The sequence below is a fragment of the Sapajus apella genome, unplaced genomic scaffold (assembly GCF_009761245.1).
Source record: "Sapajus apella isolate SASKATOON/1434 unplaced genomic scaffold, GSC_monkey_1.0 scaffold20, whole genome shotgun sequence".
In the NCBI taxonomy this organism is placed as follows: domain Eukaryota; kingdom Metazoa; phylum Chordata; class Mammalia; order Primates; family Cebidae; genus Sapajus; species Sapajus apella.
The window spans coordinates 10513785-10534240 of record NW_022436960.1 but is presented as its reverse complement, the minus strand read 5'-3'; the positions used below and the strand labels follow the sequence as shown (position 1 = coordinate 10534240).

General features: G+C 38.8%; 1 protein-coding gene across 2 annotated transcripts in view; it reads left to right on the top strand.

Moving 5' to 3' along the window:
• Nucleotides 1–20456, top strand: part of GOLGA5 (golgin A5) — a 38777-nt gene that overhangs the window by 16104 nt on the left and 2217 nt on the right. For both annotated transcript variants that reach the window (XM_032287589.1, XM_032287590.1), the window contains exons 7-12: nucleotides 2387–2557; nucleotides 4465–4593; nucleotides 10581–10679; nucleotides 16295–16520; nucleotides 18273–18378; nucleotides 20107–20170. In XM_032287589.1, coding sequence (XP_032143480.1) covers nucleotides 2387–2557; nucleotides 4465–4593; nucleotides 10581–10679; nucleotides 16295–16520; nucleotides 18273–18378; nucleotides 20107–20170 — 795 coding nt within the window. The remainder of the gene's footprint in view (nucleotides 1–2386; nucleotides 2558–4464; nucleotides 4594–10580; nucleotides 10680–16294; nucleotides 16521–18272; nucleotides 18379–20106; nucleotides 20171–20456) is intronic.

The window sequence follows — 20456 nt, the reverse complement described above, 5'->3', positions numbered from 1 at the left end:
GTTTGTGGCAGTGAGGATGGCAGGCAGGGGACAGCTAAGAGATATGTCGGAGGTAGAATATATATGATACGTGGAGTTTTAATTGGAAGGATGGGAAAAAGGCAAATGGAATCTAGGATGACTCCAGGTTTTTGGTTTGAGTGTATGAATGATGTTTCCTTGTGTTAATAAAAGGAGAAACAGGAAAGAGCAGGTTAGGGTTAAAAGAGAGTATGAGAAATTATGATGAGTATGCAAAATTGATGCGACATTGAGGTGAAAATGTTAGAAAGGTAATTAGAAGTAAGTTGGGAGAGTAGGTAAGGTTAGCCAAGAGCGATGTGTAGCCTAAGTGGGAGAAAGGCTGAGGTCTAAAAACAGTCTTAAATATCAGCAGTTACAAATTTAGCAAAGGGAGATCACCTGCAAAAGAAAAATACTGAGAAGGTGAGTGGTCAGAAATTGGAGAGAACCAGGAGGAGACTGATGCCATCCACTAAGCCAAGCAGGGGGAGAGTTTCAAGTGGGGCGTGATTGCCAGCCATGGCAGGTGGCTCTGATGTGACGAGTACCAAGCTGAGTTCTCAGATTTGGCAACTAGGGTGGGGGACCTCTCAACGGGGAGTTCCAGGGTGGCTGGGAGCTGGTGACATGAAGGCAGTGTGTTTGACCATGGTCATAAGGACAATAGCTAGGTGGGGGAATGAGGTTGGGAGGTTTCTGGTTTTTTTATTTTAAAAAATCTTAAAATGTTATAAATGATCGTGTTTATCACAGAAAATTTGAAGACTACAAAAAAAGTTTGAAGAAGGATATGGAAATAACCTATAATCCTACTATCCAGAAAAGGAAAAATTATTTTTGATGGAGGAGAATGACCTTATAATATTTGAATTTAAGGTGAAAGCTGTTGGTCCTTATTGTTCCTAGTCTAGAATTAGGACTTTATAAACTGATCTTTGCACATCAAATCTCTTCTTCCATATCCTCTTTTATCCTAGGGGTCAGAAAACGTTTAGAGGGTCAAATAGTAAATATTGTAGGCTATGTGGGCTACCTGTAGTCTCCATCACATAGTCTTTGTTTTTATTTTTTATGATCCTTTTAAAATGTAAAAAAAAATTTTAGCTTACAGGCTGTGCAAAAACAGGCCCATGGACCACCGTTTGTGAGCACCTTCTTCATAGCCCTGCAAGGTTAGCCTCCTAAAACGCTTCTCTGGTTATGTCACTCCTCTATCTACTTTTCTGTAATTTGTTTTAGCTTGTCAAATAATATTAAAACAGTTAGCCTGGGATCTGGAGCCCCTCCAAATTGGTCTTAAAATACTATCTGAGCTGCATCTCACAATATTTTACTATAGACTTTCTCTTTTGCATTTTTATGCTTTGCCCTCTGTTTTTCTCTGCACTTAAAAAAAGCCTACCCATATTTCAAGGCTCTCTTAGAGTTAAAGCCTCCTTTTATCCAGAAGTGGCTTTTCCTCTCAGAACTCTGCAAGTAATCTGACCATATCCCTTTTTCCACTTGTGTTTATTGCCTTCTGCTGAATACTTGTAACTTCTCTTTTAATTTGTAAGGCAGAGGGTACTGTCTGAGAGAGAGACATTATCTTTATTGCACAGAACACCTAGCACCATGCCAAATAAATACTTGTTGAGTAGAATGTGATGGAAAATAAAAAGTATGAGAAGAAAATGTGAGAAAAATCTTGTTTGGCCGGGTGTGGTGGCTCACTCCTATGATCCCAGCACTTTGGGAGGCTGAGATAGGAGGATTGCTGGAGGCCAGGAGTGAAAGACCAGCCTGGGAAATATAGCAAGATCTTGTCTCAAATAAATAAATAAAAATTTAAAAAAATTTTTTTTCTTTTGAGACAGAGTCTCGCTCTGTTGCCCAGGCTGGAGTGCAGTGGCACTATTTCAGTTTACTGCAACCTCTGTCCCCCAGGTTCAGGCAGTTCTCCTGCCTCAGCCTCCCGAATCGCTGGGATTACAGGCATGCGCCACCATGCCCAGCTAGCTTTTGTAATTTTAGTAGAGACGGGGATTCACCATCTTGGGCAGGCTGGTCTCAAACTCATGACCTTAGGTGATCCGCCCGCCTCAGCCTCCCAAAGTGCTGGGATGACAGGTGTGAGTCACCACGACGAACTGGAAAAAAAAAAAAAAAATCTTATTTATAGCAAGTTTTCAACTTTACCATGATTGTGGGGGCTAAAGTCCAAGGACATCATACAACAAGGCTGTATTGTATTTTTTTATCCTTATGAATTTAAGAAAACCTGTGGATTTTTTTGATGGAGATAATGGAATGTTTCTGTAGTAGGTTATTTTCTGAATGGTGGATATTCAGTATACAAACTAATTTCTACTTTGCTTAAGCATATTTCTTTTTTTTATAATAGTCTAAGGAAAAATTGATTAACAGCTTGAAGGAAGGCTCTGGTTTTGAAGGCCTAGATAGCAGCACTGCCAATAACATGGAGCTGGAAGAACTTCGGCATGAGAAAGAGATGCAGAGGGAGGAAATACAGAAGCTGATGGGTCAGATACATCAGCTCAGATCCGAATTACAGGTAAGATTCATCATGGTTCAGCTTAGTAGACAACATTTACCCTCAGATGTTACCAGTTCGAGAGGTGATGGATTCTGTATTTTAGGGAAACAGCATTACTAAAGCAATAGGTTTTGCTTGTTTGTTTGTTTTTGTTTTTTAAGGAGACAGGATCTTGCTCTGTCTCCCAGCCTAGAGTGGTATGATCATAGCTCACTGCAGCCTCAAACTCCTGGGCTCAAGCAATCTTCCCTCCTCAGGCTCCCAAGTATCTGGGACTACAGGCACACTCCATCATGCCCAGCTATTTTTTTTTATTTTTAGAGACAGGGTATCCCTATGTTGTCCAAGCTGGTCCCAAACTTCTGGCCTCAGGTGATCCTCCCTCCTCAGCCTCCCAGAGTGCTGGAATTGTAGGGCTATTGCAGCCCATGCTGGGCTAAAGCAGTAGGTTTTTATTTTTTATTTTTGAGATGGAGTCTCACTTTGTCGCCCAGGCTAGAGTGCAGTGGCACGATCTTGGCTGACTGCAGCCCCTGTTCCACCTCCCAGGTTCTAGCGATTCTCCTGCCTCAGCCTCCTGAGTAGCTGGGATTACAGGCAAGTGCCACCATGCCCAGCTACTTTTTGTATTCTTAGTAGGGACAGGGTTTCACCATGTTGGCCAGACAGGTCTTGAACTCCTGACCTGAAGTGATCCACCCGCCTCAGCCTCCCAAGTGCTAGGATTACAGGCATGAGCCACCATGCCTGACCAGGTTTCTAATCCATAAGTTGACCACAAAATTATGGGGATAAGAAACAGATTCATTCATTCTTGTCTAGAGCACAGGCTTGAATAGCAGACAGGCCTGGATAGGCTCCGTCTTTGGTACTCAGCAGATGCTCTTTGCATAAGACACTTCGTCTTGTGGAGCTTTAGTTTTCTCATCTATAGAATGTAGGTAAACAAAGGTTCTATTGACAATAAAGGAAAATATGTAAAGGACGTAGCATTGTTTCTGACATGTAATAGACCCTCAATAAATAATAGCTACTATTATTTCTGGGTTTATTGTTATTCATTAAGGTAGGATTTTTTTTTTTTTTATCTGTGAATTTGAATTCCAAAGATTTTGGTCCTGTGAACTTAGAAATTGGGTAGATGCCAAACTTACTCATATCTGTTCCATGTCTTTTTGTTGAGATGATGAAAAATATTTGTTTTATTTAATTGCTCAGCATCATTAATAACATTGACCCATTTTCTTACTCTTGTAAAAATTTATGCAATGTATCATAAGTATTAGGTCTAACAAAATGGAAGAATTGTAAATAATTACAGTAGCTATTGTCCATTGAGCACTATAAACAATAATTGTAAATAATTACAGTAATTGTAATTGTAAATAATTACAGTAGCTATTGTTTACTGCAGCAGCTGTAGCCCCCAGTTCATTCCGCTCACTGTTAGCCACAGTAGACAATGAAGGTGTCAGGTTGTATACTCCCTATAGGCTACAAGCATGTCTTACTCATCTTTATTCCTCAGTGCCTCCTGAGCCCACTTCACAGCACATAGTAATTGCTCTGTAGACAGATTGCGGTGGCTCACACCTGTAATCCCAGCACTGTAGGAGGATTGTTTGAGGCCAGGAGTTTGTGACCAGCCTAGGCAATAAAGCAATACCCCATCTCTAAAAACAAAATTAAATAAAATTAAGCCAGGCCTGGTGGCATGTGCTTATAGTCCCACTACTCGGGAGGCTGAGGTGGGAGGATCTCTTGAGCCCAGGAGTTTGAGGCTACCATGAACTATGACTGTGCCACTGCACTCCAGCCTGGGTGATGGTGAGACTCTGACTCTTTAAAAAAATAATAATAATTGCTCAATAAATGTTGAACTGAATGTTAATCATTGCTTTTACATGCAAGCTTTTTCTCTTTAGGATATGGAGGCACAGCAAGTTAATGAAGCAGAGTCAGCAAGAGAACAGTTACGGGAACTGCATGACCAAATAGCTGGGCAGAAAGCATCTAAACAAGAACTAGAGACAGAACTGGAGCGACTGAAGCAGGTCAGGATTTTAGATTGATGGCTACTGAAACTGTGTCCTCTAGTGGTCATATGAGGAGACCTCCCAGGAAAGCAGCTTAGTGAAATCTTAGCGTATAGGCTCAGGGTTACCCCGCAGGTTCCTCCTGCTTTCCCATCCCATCCTCCTTGATTTTTGTTTTTTATTTTTTTTAATCTCATTTTATTTTTTTGTTATATTTTAAGTTCTGGGGTACATGTACATATCATGCAGGATTGTTACATAGGTATACACATGCCATGGTGGTTTGCTGCATCCATCCCCCCGTCATCTACATTAGAATCTATGTTAGATATTTCTCCTAATGTTATCCCTTCCCAATCCCCCCACCCCGTGACAGGCCCTGGTGTGTGATGTTCCCCTCCTTGTGTCCATGTGTTCTCATTGTTCAACACCCACTTATGAGTGAGAACATGTAATGTTGGTTTTCTGTTCTTGTGTCAGTTTGCTGAGAATGATGGTTTCCAGCCTCATCCATTTCCCTGCAAAGGGCATGAACTCATCCTTTTTTATGGTTGCATAGTATTCCATGGTATATATGTGCCACATTTTCTTTTTCCAGTCTATCATTGATGGGCATTTGGGTTGGTTCCAAGTCTTTGCTATTGTAAACTGTGCCACAATGAACATGCGTGTGCTTGTGTCTTTCTTTTTTCTTTTTTTTAAAGACAGGGTTTCACCATGTTGGTCAGGCTGGTCTTGAACTCCCGACCTCAGGTGATCCGCCGCCTTGGCCTCCAAAGTGCTTGGATTACAGGTGTGAGCCACCACGCCCGGCCGTGCATGTGTCTTTATAATAGAATGATTTATAATTCTTTGGGTATATACCCAGTACTATAATGGGATTGCTGGGTCAAATGGAATTTCTGTTCCTAAATCCTTCAGGAATTGCCACACTGTCTTCCACAACAGTTGAACTAATTTACACTCCCACCAACAGTATAAAAGCATTTCTATTTCTCCACATCCTCTCCAACATCTGTTGTCTCCAGATTTTTTAATGACTGCCATTCTAACTGTATGTGTTCTACATTCTAAATGTATGTGTGAGTTGGTATCTCAGTGTGGTTTTGATTTGCATTTCTCCAATGACCATGAGCTTTTTTTCATATGTTTGTTGGCTGCGTGTCTTCTTTTAAAAAGTGTCTATTCATATCCTTTGCCCACTTTTTGATGGGGTTGTTTTTTTCTTGTAAATTTGTTTAAGTTCTTTGTAGACTCTGAATATTAGCCCTTTGTCAGCTGCGTAGATTGCAAAATTTTTTTCCCATTCTGTTGGTTGCCGGTTCACTTTCATGATAGTGTCTTTTGCTGTGCTGAAGCTCTTAAGTGTGATTAGATCTCATTTGTCTATTTTGGCTTTCGTTGCCTTTGCTTTTGGTGTTTTAGTCATGAAGACCTTGCCTATGCCTATGTTCTGAATGGTTTTGCCTGGGTTTTCTTCTAGGGTTTTTATGGTGTTAGGTCTTATGTTTAAATCTTTAATTCATCTGGAGTTAATTTTTGTATAAGGTATAAGGAAGAGGTCCAGTTTCAGCTTTCTGCATATGGCTAGCCAGTTTTCCTAACACCATTTATTAAATAGGGCATCCTTTCCCCATTGCTTGTTTTTGTTAGGTTTGTCAAAGATCACATGGTTGTAGATGTGTGGTATTACTTCTGAGGCCTCTGCTCTGTTCCTTTGGTCCATATCTCTGTTTTGATATCCATACTTGCTGTTTTGATGACTGTAGTCTTGTTTTTTAACAGATGAAAAATGGAGACACAGAATGGTGATTCGACTTGCCTAATATTGTACAACTGATTAAAGGTGGAATAGAACCAAGGTTTCCTGTTTCTGAGCCCAGAATGCTTTCTATTACCTTGTCTGTATTTTACGTCTCCTAGTATAGAAAACTTAAAAACAAATATTCATCAGTTGGTTTTCATAGTTTATTGCATTTTTGCTTTCTAGGAACGACAGTAAATATTAATAAAAATACAGATACAATATTAGTACCATGTTAACGACTCTTCTTGAGAAAAAAGGCTTATTACAGACTCTTCTTACAAATCATGTTTAAAATTAGATTTCATTGTTCAGCTAGCAGTTGTATTCTCCCAAGCCAAATTATTTTGCTTTAATGTACTCATATAATAATTTCAATATTAACACAAACATAGCCACATTTTCAGAATAAGATTCTATATCTAACGTTAATAACATCACCAATTTACTGACAACATTGTTATAGGCATATAGTACATACTATTTCATACTCACAAGTAAATCACTATTATTCTCTTTTATTTTACAAAAGAGAAAACTATTCTTATAATTTACTGTTAGCGTTTCCATCTTTGTGTATTTAAATTCTTTAAATCATTAGGATTTATGATGTCTGAAACTGGTTCTCTTCTCAGAGAAATTTTTTTTTAATTATGAAAGTTGTACTTCCAATTTGTTTCCTGAGTACTCAGAGAAAAACTCACCAAGTAGCCACCTGCAGGATATGTCATGGGCTGTTTTAGATAATTTAGTTATGAGGTTAACTGTCCTTTCAGAAATTGCATTTTAACTTATTCAAGGCACTATTATATATTAAAAGGCAACAATTTAATGTTCTTGATGGTTAATGAGATAATTTTCATTTTATTATGGCAGATGGGTTTACCAAACCTCTTCCCAGTGCCCTTTTCAAAATGAGGGAATTAAGTAGAAGAAAATGGAGCTTAATGTACCTATGGCTATTTATTTAGTAATCAGATGTTCCAGATGGAAAGTATTTAATCTTGCAATTGAAGAGTCCTTTAGTGCTTATTAATTTACGTAATATCAACCTTCAGTTTTGTACTAGCCTAGAGCTTAAAAGAAATCAGACAAACCTTGTAAAGTATGATTCTCCTACCCTAATTGCCTTTCTCATGATCTCTCTTCTCACCTATCTTGATTTTTTTCCATTTGTGAGATGAACAAGTTGAGCTAAATACCTAACAGAGTCTCTAGCAGTGTGCTGCCATGTCACCTTTACTTTTTCAGACAGGTCCGGAACTGCTGCTTTTACTGTCTTACTCTTTTACTGTCTTCACAGTTAAGCATAAAGCTTCTGGAAGCACTTAATCACTCCATCTTCTCTGTTCTACATTGTATTTCAGTGATTTGGACACATTTTTGGATTGGCATGTGCTTTACTCTTAGATTCTAAGCTGATTCTGAGTGATCCATTGCACAAACGAACAATGCATTAGTACAGTTGTTAATCAGTTTGGAAGTATTAACCTTTTTGAGGAGATTAGCCTTTTGTCTGTAATATAAATTACAAATAATTTTTCCCAGTTTGTCATTTATCTTTTAGTTTGAAGGGTTTTCATTTTGTTTTGTTGCTATGCAGAAGTTGATTTTATTTTTTATTTTTTATTTTTTTGAGACGGAGTCTCACTCTGTTGCCCAGACTGGAGTACAGTGGTGTAATCTTGGCCCACTGCAACCTCTGCCTCTTGAATTCAAGTGATTCTCTTGCCTCAGCCTCCCAAGTAGCTAGGATTACAGACGTTCACCACTACGCCCAGCTAATTTTTGTATTTTTAGTGGAGACCAGGTTTCACCATTGTTGGCCAGGCTAGTCTTGAACTCCTGACCTCAGGTGATCTGCCCATCTCAGCCTCCCAAAGTGCTGGGTAATGCGTGAGTGACCTTGCTTGGCCAGAAGTTGATTTTTATGTAGTCAGCTTTATCGTTCTTTTCTGCCAAGGCTTCTGGATTTTCAGTCATAGTGTTCCTCTTTCTGAAATTATAAAGAAATTTGCCCTGTAGTTTTCTTCTAGCACTTTTTTGGATTCATTTTTGTATATAAATCTTTACTTTATTAGGAATTTACTCTGATGTGTAAGGTGAGCTACAGGTCCAATTTAATTTTCTTCCATATGGCTACTTAGTGTCCTAGTATCATTTTTAAAAAATAGTTTATCTTTTCTTTATTGATTTGACATGCCACCTTTGTCATGTCCTAAAATTTTCAAGGTATCTAAATCTGTTTCTGGACTTTTGTTCTCTCCCATTAGTCAGTTTGTCTGTTTATTCGTCAGTACTACATTGCTTTTGATTTCTGAGATTTTATATGTTTTAATGTCTTTATGACCCATTCTCCTTTTCAGAGTTTCTGCATTTTCTTCTTTTTCCTTTTTTTTTTTTTTTTTTTTTTCCGAGCCAAGATCTCACTCTGTCATCCAGGCTGGAATGCAGTGGTGTAATCACAGTTCACTGCAGCTGCCTCGACCTCCTCAGGCTCAGGTAATCCTCCCACCTCAACCTCCTGAGTAGCTGGAATTACAGGCACACACCACCAAGCCTGGATAATTATTTTATATTTTGTAGAGATGAGGTCTCACTATGTTGCTGAGGCTGGTCTTGAACTCCTGGGCTCAAGCAATTCACCTACTTCAGCCTCCCCAAGTTCTAGAATTACAGATGTGAGCTACCGTGCCTAGCCTGGCTTTTCTTTTTTTTTTTTTTTTTTTTTTTTTTTTGAGACTGAGTTTCGCTCTTGTTACCCAGGCTGGAGTGCAATGGCGCAATCTCGGCTCAATGCAACCTCCACCTCCTGGGTTCAGGCAATTCTCCTGCCCTAGCCTCCTGAGTCGCTGGGATTACAGGCACGCACCACCATGCCCAGCTAATTTTTTGTATTTTTAGTAGAGACGGGGTTTTACCATGTTGACCAGGATGGTCTCGATCTCTTGACCTGGTGATCCACCCGCCTCGGCCTCCCACAGTGCTGGGATTACAGGCTTGAGCCACCGCACCCGGCCAAGCCTGGCTTTCCTTTCTTACACTTTTCCATATGAATAGTAGAATAACCTTATGTAATTTTTAAAAACCAGCTTTTGTTTTTATTGAGATCATGTCCAACTTATGAGTTAATTAGAGGAGAATTGACATCTTTATGATGTTGTTTTCGTGTCTAAGAATATGGTATGACATTTTATATGTTCCAGTATTTTTTGTACCCTTTGGAAATGTTTTAAACTATTCTTTATATGTGTTGTACACATCTGTTGTTAAATTTATTTGTTTTTGTTGCTATTATTTATTGGGGCCTTTTTCTCATATCTCTAACTGCTTTATATAAAACTATTGATTTTTGGCTGGGCGCAGTGGCCCATGCCTGTAATCCCTGCACTTTGGGAGGCCGAGGCGGGCGGATCACGAGGTCAGGAGATGGAGACCATCCTGGCCAACATGGTGAAACCCCGTCTCTACTAAAAATACAAAAAAAATTAGTTGGGTGTGGTGGTGCATGCCTGTAGTCCCAGCTACTCAGGAGGCTGAGGCAGGAGAATTGCTTAAACCCAGGAGGTAGACATTGCAGTGAGCTGAGATCATGCCACTGCACTACTGCCTGGGCGACAGTGCAAAACTCCATTTCAAAAATTTATATGTTTATAAAATAATATATAAAAATCAATATGTTGATTTTTATATATTATTTTATATTCTGCCACCTTACTGAATTATTGTCTTTCTTTGTCTCATATGCTTTGCCTATTTTTTAAATGTTCCTGGTTTGTGGTTTTAGTCTATTTTATGAACATTATATTGTTATTAATCTTTATCACATATTTTATGTTTTTTCCAGTTTGTTGTCATTATTATTAATGTTATATATTGGAGATTCTTGAAGAGATGACCCATTCTTCCTCATTACTATAAGATAAACTTTTTTTGTTTTCTGATTATTTACACTGCTAATAATTATTTATTATGTTTATTTACAATATATGCTGAAGTGCTAACTTTTCATCAGACCCATCCAAGTCTGTTCATCTATTCACTCAGTTATATACTCATTATATAATACACTCAGTTAAACACTCAGTTATATACTCAACACATACTGATTGTCTGCTATGTGCCTGGCATGGTTTTTGTTACTGAGGATGGATAGGGGACACTTATTTAGCTTTTGTTTTATTTGTGCCTTACTTTGTAGGAGTTCCACTATATAGAAGAAGATCTTTATCGAACAAAGAATACATTGCAAAGCAGAATTAAAGATCGAGAAGAAGAAATTCAAAAACTCAGGAATCAGGTATGAATCACTATTCACAACTTGTGAGAAGATGCCACTGAAAAGCTACATTTAAAAAAAAAAAAGTTGCAGTAAGACCTTTCCCATGTTTTCACCTGAGTTCTGTTGTAACAGTAGTGACATAAGTTACTTTCAACCTGGTGTAGAAATTTCATCTAATGCCATTTGAGTCTACATTTCCTCTGTTCTATAATTTGCTTCTTATAGAAGTATCTTGTAGCCAAAGTCACCAAGTAGATGAGAATTACCCTGAAATTTCAGACCTTTTGACATCAGTGTGGTTGCACTGATTGCCAGTTTTATAATTGTGATTTCATTTTCCTAAGAAAAATCTTATGACAAGTCTTCCTATTAATGATGAGTCTTTCATAAAGTCACCCAGATCTTTTTTTAACCTTGAAAATGTAAAACATACAGAAAATAATGACACTCATGTGCCTACCGCCCAGATTTACCAAAGCCGTTATCATTAACTGATAGACTCATGCATTCACGTTCCCTGTAATTGTAGTTGTCCTTTCCTCCCGCATACTTAGATGATTGACTTAATAGACTACTAATCATTTAAATAATTTACATAAAGATTTATTCTTTATTTTTTAGTTAATGACTTAGTTTGAACTATGAAAAGTCAAATAATTTTGGTTTTTTAAGTTTCCAGACTTGGAAAGCAGTACAGTAGTCCATAATTTTAAATGTTTTGAAATATTTCGTCTTAACTTTTGTGAAGAATTGAGAACAGCTCACTGATTTGAGCATTCCCTTCCCCTTCCCTTGCCTGTTTGTGAAATACTTACAAATGGTGATGTGATGTGCTAACAGAAAGTCAAAAGAAGGAGCAAAAAACCACCAATTGGTTTAATCCTTAAACATTTCTATACTTACTAATTATTATTGGGTACCTACTGTGTCTGAAGTATTGCACTATTTTTGTTAATCAAAACTTAGGCCAGGTGAGGTAGTTCATGCTTAAAATCCCAGCACTTTGGGAGATTGAGGCAGGAAGACCTCTTGAACTCAGAAGTTTGAGACCAGCCTGGGCAACATAGTGAGACCTTACAAACAATTAGTCCGGCATGGTGGCACACACCTGCAGTCCCAGCTACTCAGAGGCTGATGTGGGAAGGATCACTTGAGCCTGGGAGGTCAAGGCTGCAGTGAGCCATGAGTGCACCACTGTACTCCAGCTTGAGCGACAGAGTAAGACCCTGTCTTAAAAAAAAAAAAAAAAATTAACCATAGGGTGGCTCTTGACTGTAGTCCTAACTACTTGGGAAGCTGAGGCAGGGAGGGAAATCATTTGTGATCAGGAGCTCAAGACCAGACTGGGCAACATAGCGAGACCCTCATCTCTAAAAAAAATTTTTTTAATTAGTTGGACATGGTGGCACGTACCTGTAAGTACCAGCCACTTTGGAGGCTAAGACATGAGAATCACTTGAGCCCAGGAGTTAAGGCTGCAGTGAGCTATAATCACCTCACTGTACTGTAGCCTGGGCAACAGAGAGAGACACTGTTTCTTGAAAAGAAAGAATTAACCATAGGAGGAATTCTCTTCAAGGTTTTTTGTCACGTTAGAAGAGAGCAAAACTTTTGTCCCATAGAATTAAGTTGACTTGTACAATTTGAAAAGAGATCATCATCTTAATAAATTGCCAAAAAAAAAAAAATCACACAATTAGAGTTAAGATTTATTCTGAATGGACAATAAATAATTATGTTTATCTTATTACTTTTGGATTTTCTGCATGTAGGTTAAAAGAAATAGGTTACCAGTTTGAATATTTTTTTATTTTTCACACCTGTAATCCCAGCACTTTGGAAGGCCAAGGTGGGCAGATCACTTGAGGCCAGGAATTCAAGACCAGCCAGGCCAACATAGCAAAACCCTGTTTTTATTGAAAATACAAAAAAATGAGCTGGGCATGGTGGTGCATACCTGTAATCCCAGCTACTTGTGAGGCTGAGGCAGGAGAATCACTTAAACCCAGAAGGCAGAGGTTGCAGTGAGCCAAGATTGTGCCACTGCACTCCAGCCTGGGTCACAGAGCCAAACTCTGTCTCAAAAAAAAAAAAAAAGAAAGAAAATTGTTGCATGGGAGTAGATGAAAACATACAGAGAAAAAAATGAACCTTTATTCTTATCCCCTAATTAGACTTGTAAAGTTAGCAAAAATTAATTTGGGATGAAGCTAAGCCTAAGCTATAAAACTTCTATGAGAAAGTATTGGAGAATCTTTTTGCGATTTTGAGGATGACAGATTTCTTAGAAAAGACACAAAAAGCACTAACTGTACAGGAAAATGATAAATTGCTATTCATCGAAATTAAAATTTCCTTCTCATCAAAAGATATCATTTCAAAAGTGAAAACAGGTAAGCTACAGACTGGGAGATAATATTTACTTGTCTCTCTCTATATATATCTGGTAAAGGGTTTATAACCAGGATAAGAACTCTTAATAATAAGGTGCATAGCCATTTCTTTTAAATAGGTAAAGACTTGAATAGACCTTTCCAAAAGTGAGATAAAAGCACACCTTATTTTATTGCACTTCTTTTTTTTTTTTGAGACGGAGTTTCACTCTTGTTACCCAGGCTGGAGTGCATTGGCGCGATCTCAGCTCACCGCAACCTCCGCCTCCCGGGTTCAGGCAATTCTCCTGCCTCAGCCTCCTGAGTAGTTGGGATTACAGGCATGCGCCACCATGCCCAGCTAATTTTTTGTATTTTTAGTAGAGACGGGGTTTCACCATGTTGACCAGGATGGTCTCGATCTCTTGACCTCGTGATCCACCCGCCTCGGTCTCCCAGAGTGCTGGGATTACAGGCGTGAGCCACCGCGCCCGGCTGCACTTCTCTTTATTGCAGTTCACACATATTGCATTTTTAACAAATTGAAAGTGTGTGGCAACCCTGCATCAGTCAAGTCTATCCACACCATTTTTCCAACAGCATGTGCTCACTTCATGTCTGTGTCACATTTTGGTAATTCTCACAATATTTCAGATTTCTTATTATATCTGTTGTGGTGATCTATGATCAGTGACTTTTTATGTAACTATTGTAATTGTTTTTGGGGCACCATGAACTGCACCATGTAAGACAGTGAACTTAATCCATAAATGTGTGTGTTGTGATAGCTCCATCAACTGGCCATTCCCACATCTCTCTCCCTCTCCTCAGGCCTTCCTATTCTTTGAGACACAGCAATGTTGAATTAGGCAACTAATAAGCCTACAGTGACCTCTAAGTGTTCAAGTAAAAGGAAGAATCACATGGCTCTCACATTAAGTCAAAAGCTAGAAATGATTAAGCTTAGTGAGGAAGGCATGTCTAAAGGCAAGATAGGCTGAAAACTAGGCCCGTTACGCCAGTCAGCCAAGTTTTAAATGCAAAGGAAAAGTTCTTGAAGGAAATTAAAAGTGCTGCTCTAGTGAACACACGAATGATAAGAAAGCCAAACAGCCTTATTGCTGACAAGGAGAAACTTTGTGGTATGGAAAGATCAAACCAGCTACAACATTCCTTTAAGCCAAAGCCTAATCTGGATCAAGGCCCTAACTCTCTTCAATTCTGTGAAGTCTGAGAGAGTTGAGGAAGCTGCAAAAGAGAAGTTTGAAGCTAGCAGAGGTTGGGTTTATGAAGTATAAGGAAAGAAGCCATCTCCCAAATGTAAAAATGCAAAGTGAAGCAGCAGTGAAGAAACTGCTGCAAGTTATCTGGAAGATCTAGCTAAGATCATTAATGAAAATGGCTCCACCAGCCAGGCGTGGTGGCTCATGCCTGTAATCCCAACACTTTGGGAGGACAAGGCAGACAGATCACGAGGTCCAGAGATTGAGACCATCCTAGCCACATGGTGAAACTCTGTCTCTACTAAAAATACAAAAATTAGCTGGGTGTGGTGGCGTGCGCCTGTAATCCCAGCTACTCAGGAGGCTGAGGCAGGAGAATTGCTTGAACCAGGGAAGCAGAGGTTGCAGTGAGCCAAGATCATGCCATTGCATTCTAGCCTGGCAACAGAGTGAGACTTGGTATAAAAAAAAAAAAAAAAAAAAAAAGAAAGAAAGAAAATGGCTGCACTAAGTAACAGGGTTTTTTTTTTTTTTTTTTTTTTTTGAGACGGGGTTTCACTCATGTTACCCAGGCTGGAGTGCAATGGCGCGATCTCGGCTCACCGTAACCTCCGCCTCCTGGGTTCAGGCAGTTCTCCTGCCTCAGCCTCCTGAGTAGCTGGGATTACAGGCACGCACCACCATGCCCAGCTAATTTTTTGTATTTTTAGTAGAGACGGGGTTTCACCATGTTGACCAGGATGGTCTCGATCTCTTGACCTCGTGATCCACCTGCCTCGGCCTCCCAAAGTGCTGGGATTACAGGCTTGAGCCACCGGCTCAAGGTTTTTAATGCCCGGCAGTAACAGGTTTTTAATGTAGATGAAACAGCCTTCTATTAGAAGAAAATGTTATCTAGGACTTTCATACCTGGTGAGGAGAAGTCAGTGCCTGGATTCAAGCTTCAAAGGACAGACTGACTCTCTTGTTAGGGGCTAATGCTGCTGGTGACTTTAAGTTAAAGCCAGTGCTCGTTTACAATTCTGAAAATCCTAAGACCCTTAAGAATGATGCTAAATCTGTGCTGCCTGTGCTCTGTAAAGGGAACAGCAAAGCCTGGATGACAGCACATCTGTTCATAGCGTGGTTTACTGAGTATTTTAAGCTCACTGTTGAGACCTGCTGCTCAAAATAAAAGATTCCTTTTAAAATGTTACTACTTATTGACAATACTCCTGGTCACCCAAGAGCTCTAATAGAGCTATACAAGGAGATTAATATTGTTTTCATACCTGCTAATACAATATCCATTTGACAGCCCAAGGTATAATTTTGACTTTCAAATCTCAATTAAATTAATTATTTTTATTTTTTGAGACAGAGTCTCATTCTGTTGCCCAGGCTGAAGTATAGTGGCCTGATCTCAGCTCACTGCAACTGGGTTGTCTGTCTCCTGGGTTCACGCAATTTAATATCACTAAATGCCATGTGCAACAGGTGCTGTTACCTTCACTTACAGATGAGGAAACAGATTCAGAGAAGTGTAGCAATTTATCTAAAGTCAAATAGCTTGAAAATTACAGAGCAGAGATGAAAACCTCAGGGTGTGATCTTTGCACTGCAGTGTAACTGTTAAATTATGGAGGCTTTTGAATCCTGTTGAAAAGCATGGACTGTGTCCTCTAAATGCATGCTTTGAAATATTTTCACCATGATGCCTCAGTGAGAAATACAGTTTACATCATGTCTCAATACTCACATGTACTTACATGTACAAAACCAAAACAGGAGTTTCAAAAAATTGTACCCTCACATACTATGTGTTATATAAATATCAGAATGTGTCCCATTCTATTCTATCTTTTTCAGTGCTGATTTTGACCTACCAAATTGATTTCGTGACCCCACTGTTTTTAAAAATCACTTCTGTAGACATTGAGTCAGTATATTTTGAGAAATCAATTAATGCCACAATTTACCTATGAAAATATAGTAGTATGATTTCTGTATTATATGACTTTCATTTTACGTAATAATTTTGTGAACACTTTTCTTTCAGCTTACCAATAAAGCTTTAAGCAATAGCAGTCAGTCTGAGTTAGAAAATCGACTTCATCAGCTAACAGAGACTCTCATCCAGAAGCAGACCATGCTGGAGAGCCTCAGCACAGAAAAGAACTCGCTAGTCTTTCAACTGGAGCGCCTTGAGCAGCAGATGAACTCTGCCTCTGGAAGTAGTAGTAATGGATCTTCGATCAATATGTCTGGAATTGACAATGGTGAAGGTAACTGACCAAAAAAAGGAATCTCAAAAGAACATTTCATTCAAACATAGTTTTGAAAAATTACAGAAAGGTCATTTTTATTTGAAAGAGACTTCATCCAATGAAGGACTCAATTTTTTGATATGAGACCTGGGCCATGTACTATTTAGTATTGTCGTTAGTGAACCAGATAATGGTATTCCTCACTGGTATTAGACTTGGGGAAAATAGTCTGAGGACTGATAATCATATTGAAATGTGTAAGATACTTAACAAGATAATGCTGGCAAGGTGAGAAGTTCAGCATAGAGGAGTTTTCAGGACACTTGAAGCAATATTTGCTTTAATAATCTTCCAGCAAATAGGAGTATTAGAGCTAATACATAGTTCACATAACTGTAACTGTGCGCTATAATTTTAATAAAGAAATCTATAGATTCCCAATGTACATAATAAAAAATAATTGTAAGATAATATAAACATCAACAGGTCAGATTTTTAATCTTAGAACTTCATAAAGTCTACAGATTGTCACTCAGCAAATTTCTCAGTTCTTTGGCTTTAAATTATTTCTTTTAATAAAAAAAAGTTTAAGACATACTGGGTACCAGGTATGGGGATGGCATTGTAATTTAAATAGGGTGGTCAAGGAAGACCTCATTGAAAAGTATAACCTATATTGAAAAGTCCCAGAGAAGGTTATATAGCGAACAATGAGGAGGCATAGAAGAAAAGTGTTCCAGGCAGAAAGATGAGCAGGCACAAAGGCCCTGAGGCAGGCATGTTCCTGGCGTGTTTCAGGAACAGCAAGAAGGCCAGGGCCTGCGGAGTAGACTGAGTGAAGAAGACACTTATGTAAGATGAATCCAGAGAGCTTGGAGTAGGTTGTTGAGGCCTGTATGGGGACTTTTACCCTGAATGAGGTAGGAAGCCGTTGAAGGATCTTGAGACAGGGGACTGATCTGACTTGCATTTTACTAGGCTGCCTGTAACTGCTGTATCAAGAATAGACTGCAAAGGGCTAAAAGTGGAAGCAGGGAGACAGGGTAAGAGGGGGCCAGAGATGGGTGGGTAACCATTACAGTAAACATGTGAGAGATGGTGGTCTAGAACTGAGTGGGATTGTGAGAGTGGACTGAGAATTTATTTTAAAGGTGAGCTGACAGAATATGCTGGCAGATTGAATATGGAGTTTGAGAGAAAGGAGTCAAGGGTTTTGGCCTGAGCAGATGGAAAGATTGGAATTGTGATGTCCTGGAGACAAGGAAATGGCAGCTGACACAGGTTGACAGCGAGGGCAAGAACTCAGAATCATAGTGTTAGACAGGCTTTGGGGTGCCCATTAGACATCCAGATGGAAGCAAATAGGCAGTTGGATGAGTCTGGCAGGGGATGAAGCCTCTGGGCTGGAGTACAAATTTGGGAGTCCTCAGCTTCATAGAAAGGCCACCTGCCTCACTCCTCCTCACACAGGAACAGAGCGCTCATTAATATCGACTCTTGTCAATGCTCACTATTTGTAAACTTCTTAATTATTGCTAAAATCATTTTCTTAGGTTAAAATTTTTTCTTGTTGTGGATATGGACGTTTGAACATTTATGTAATCAAATTTACCTGTCCTTTTTTTAATGGTTTTATCTACTTTGGGGTGATGCTGAGAAAGTTGGCCTTGAAAATTGCTTCCACATGTAATACAATGTATTTCCAATTATAATTGTCTTAGAAAGTTAATTTTTGTGTCACGACATTAATTTATTTTCTTATTTAAACAGGCACTCGTCTGCGAAATGTTCCTGTTCTTTTTAATGACACAGAAACTAATCTGGCAGGAATGTACGGAAAAGTTCGCAAAGCTGCTAGTTCAATTGATCAGTTTAGGTAAGCAGCGCCAGTAGGGCTAAGTGATGGGCCGTCAGCTGTTTTCACATTTGCCAGGGTTTCAATCATAGTGAGTCCCATCAGACAGAGTCTGTATTGAAAGTGACTTACTTCTTCCATGATACTTTACACTTATATACACTTTTCTTTATTTTACAGTTATCTTACACTTTCATAAAGGGACTTACTCTTTTCATGGTATTTCAATGTCATGAAATTACTTCAAGAAATCTACCATTGCCTACATTTTATTGAAGATGATTAACCCTGACTGTATCTCTTCTTTCTATAATACATTCTGTTTTTAGAAACTTCATTAAATTTTGTTAAGAAAGCTTCTACTTCAGATAAAAGTATCCATTTGAATGTTTATCCCAGATCTTTATCATGTGATTAGAATAAAAGATGCTACTATATATAACTGAACAGTACTCATTTTGTTGTATATTTTATATGCATATTACATAAATAACATAAAATTTGTTATGTTTATATGTAAATTTTTTATATTAGCAGACATCTGCCTTATCAAGAAAATATTTTGATAGTTATGTATAGCCTTGGTAAGGCTCTTGTCTAGATAACCTATACCCTTTTTCTTTGTAGTGTTTATAATGAAAAGTTTTAATGAACTGTGACATAATAATCTTTGTACCTTTTGTGTCAGAATTGAGCCATTGTGTTAAAAGTAAGAAGAAAAAGCCTCAGAACTAGGATGCCATAGGCTAAATTATCTCCAAATTAAGCACATCTAGTTCAACTATTCATTTATTCAACATTCATAGTTGTTAGAGAACCTATGTGTAAGACATGGTGCTAGTGGCAATGAAAGAAGCAGAAAGGCATATTTGCTTCTACAGGTATCTGTCTTGATAGGAAAAAAACATTGCAGAGGCATAGTAGGTCTGGACATCATAATGCTTCCACACTATTTATTCAAATGCATGAGTTTTTATAGCCTTGTACCTTTTAGAAGCACGTATCTATACAAAAGCTTCCAGATTTGCTATTTGCAGGTTAATACCAACCAGAATCTTTTCTCCCCCATTCACATAGTTGACAACCACCTTATCTTTTGTAACTTCTTTAATTTTGTTAAAAAAAATATTTAGACCACTGGCTCATGCCTGTAATCCCAGCACTTTGGGAGGCTGAGGCAAGCAGACTGCCTGAGGTCAGGAGTTTGAGAGCAGCCTGGCTAACATGGTGAAATCCTGTCTCTACTAAAAATACAAAACAATTAGCCGGGTGTGGTGGTGGCATGCCTGTAATCCCAGCTACTTGAGAGGCTGAGGCTGGAGAATCTCTTGAACCCAGGAGGCAGAGGTTGCAGTCAGTGGAGATTGCGCCATTGCACTCGAGCCTGGGCAACAAGAGCAAAACTTCCATCTCAAATAAAAAATAAAAATTAAAAAAATAAAAAAGATTTACAGAGGGATCAAGTTTGCCTCCTACACTGTGGTGATAGAATGAAGAGAAATACCTCTGCTGAAGCTTAGTAGCCAAGCCCCAAATAATGATAAAAGCATTTGTTTACCTCTGTGACATTTCTATATTATTATTTCAAGTAATTGTTTAGCAGTCTACTATAAAAATCATTCTTCTGTGGTAACCACATAAATAGTTTAAGTGAGTGGAATTTATCAGCATCGTTAGATATTACCACAGGAAGATTTGTTTTGAATGTGACTCTCTTCTCCTCTCTTCCCTACACCTATGTCTGCACAGTATTCGTCTGGGAATTTTCCTCCGAAGATACCCCGTAGCACGAGTTTTTGTAATTATATACATGGTAAGTAAACTTGTTTGAAAAAACAGTGCTGCACTTGATTTTTAACTAGGTTTGTTTTTGCTGCTGATCTTATCGATGTTTTAGCAATAATTTTTTTTTTTTTAAACAAGGTCTGGCTCTTTTGCCCAGGCTGGAGTGCGGTGGTGTGATCTTGGCTCACTGCAAACTCTACCTTCCGGGCTTAAGCCATTCTTCCACCTTTGCCTCCCAGTAAGCTGGGACTACAGGCACATGGCACCATGCCCAGCTATTTGTATTTTTTGTAGAGATGGGCTTTCACCATGTT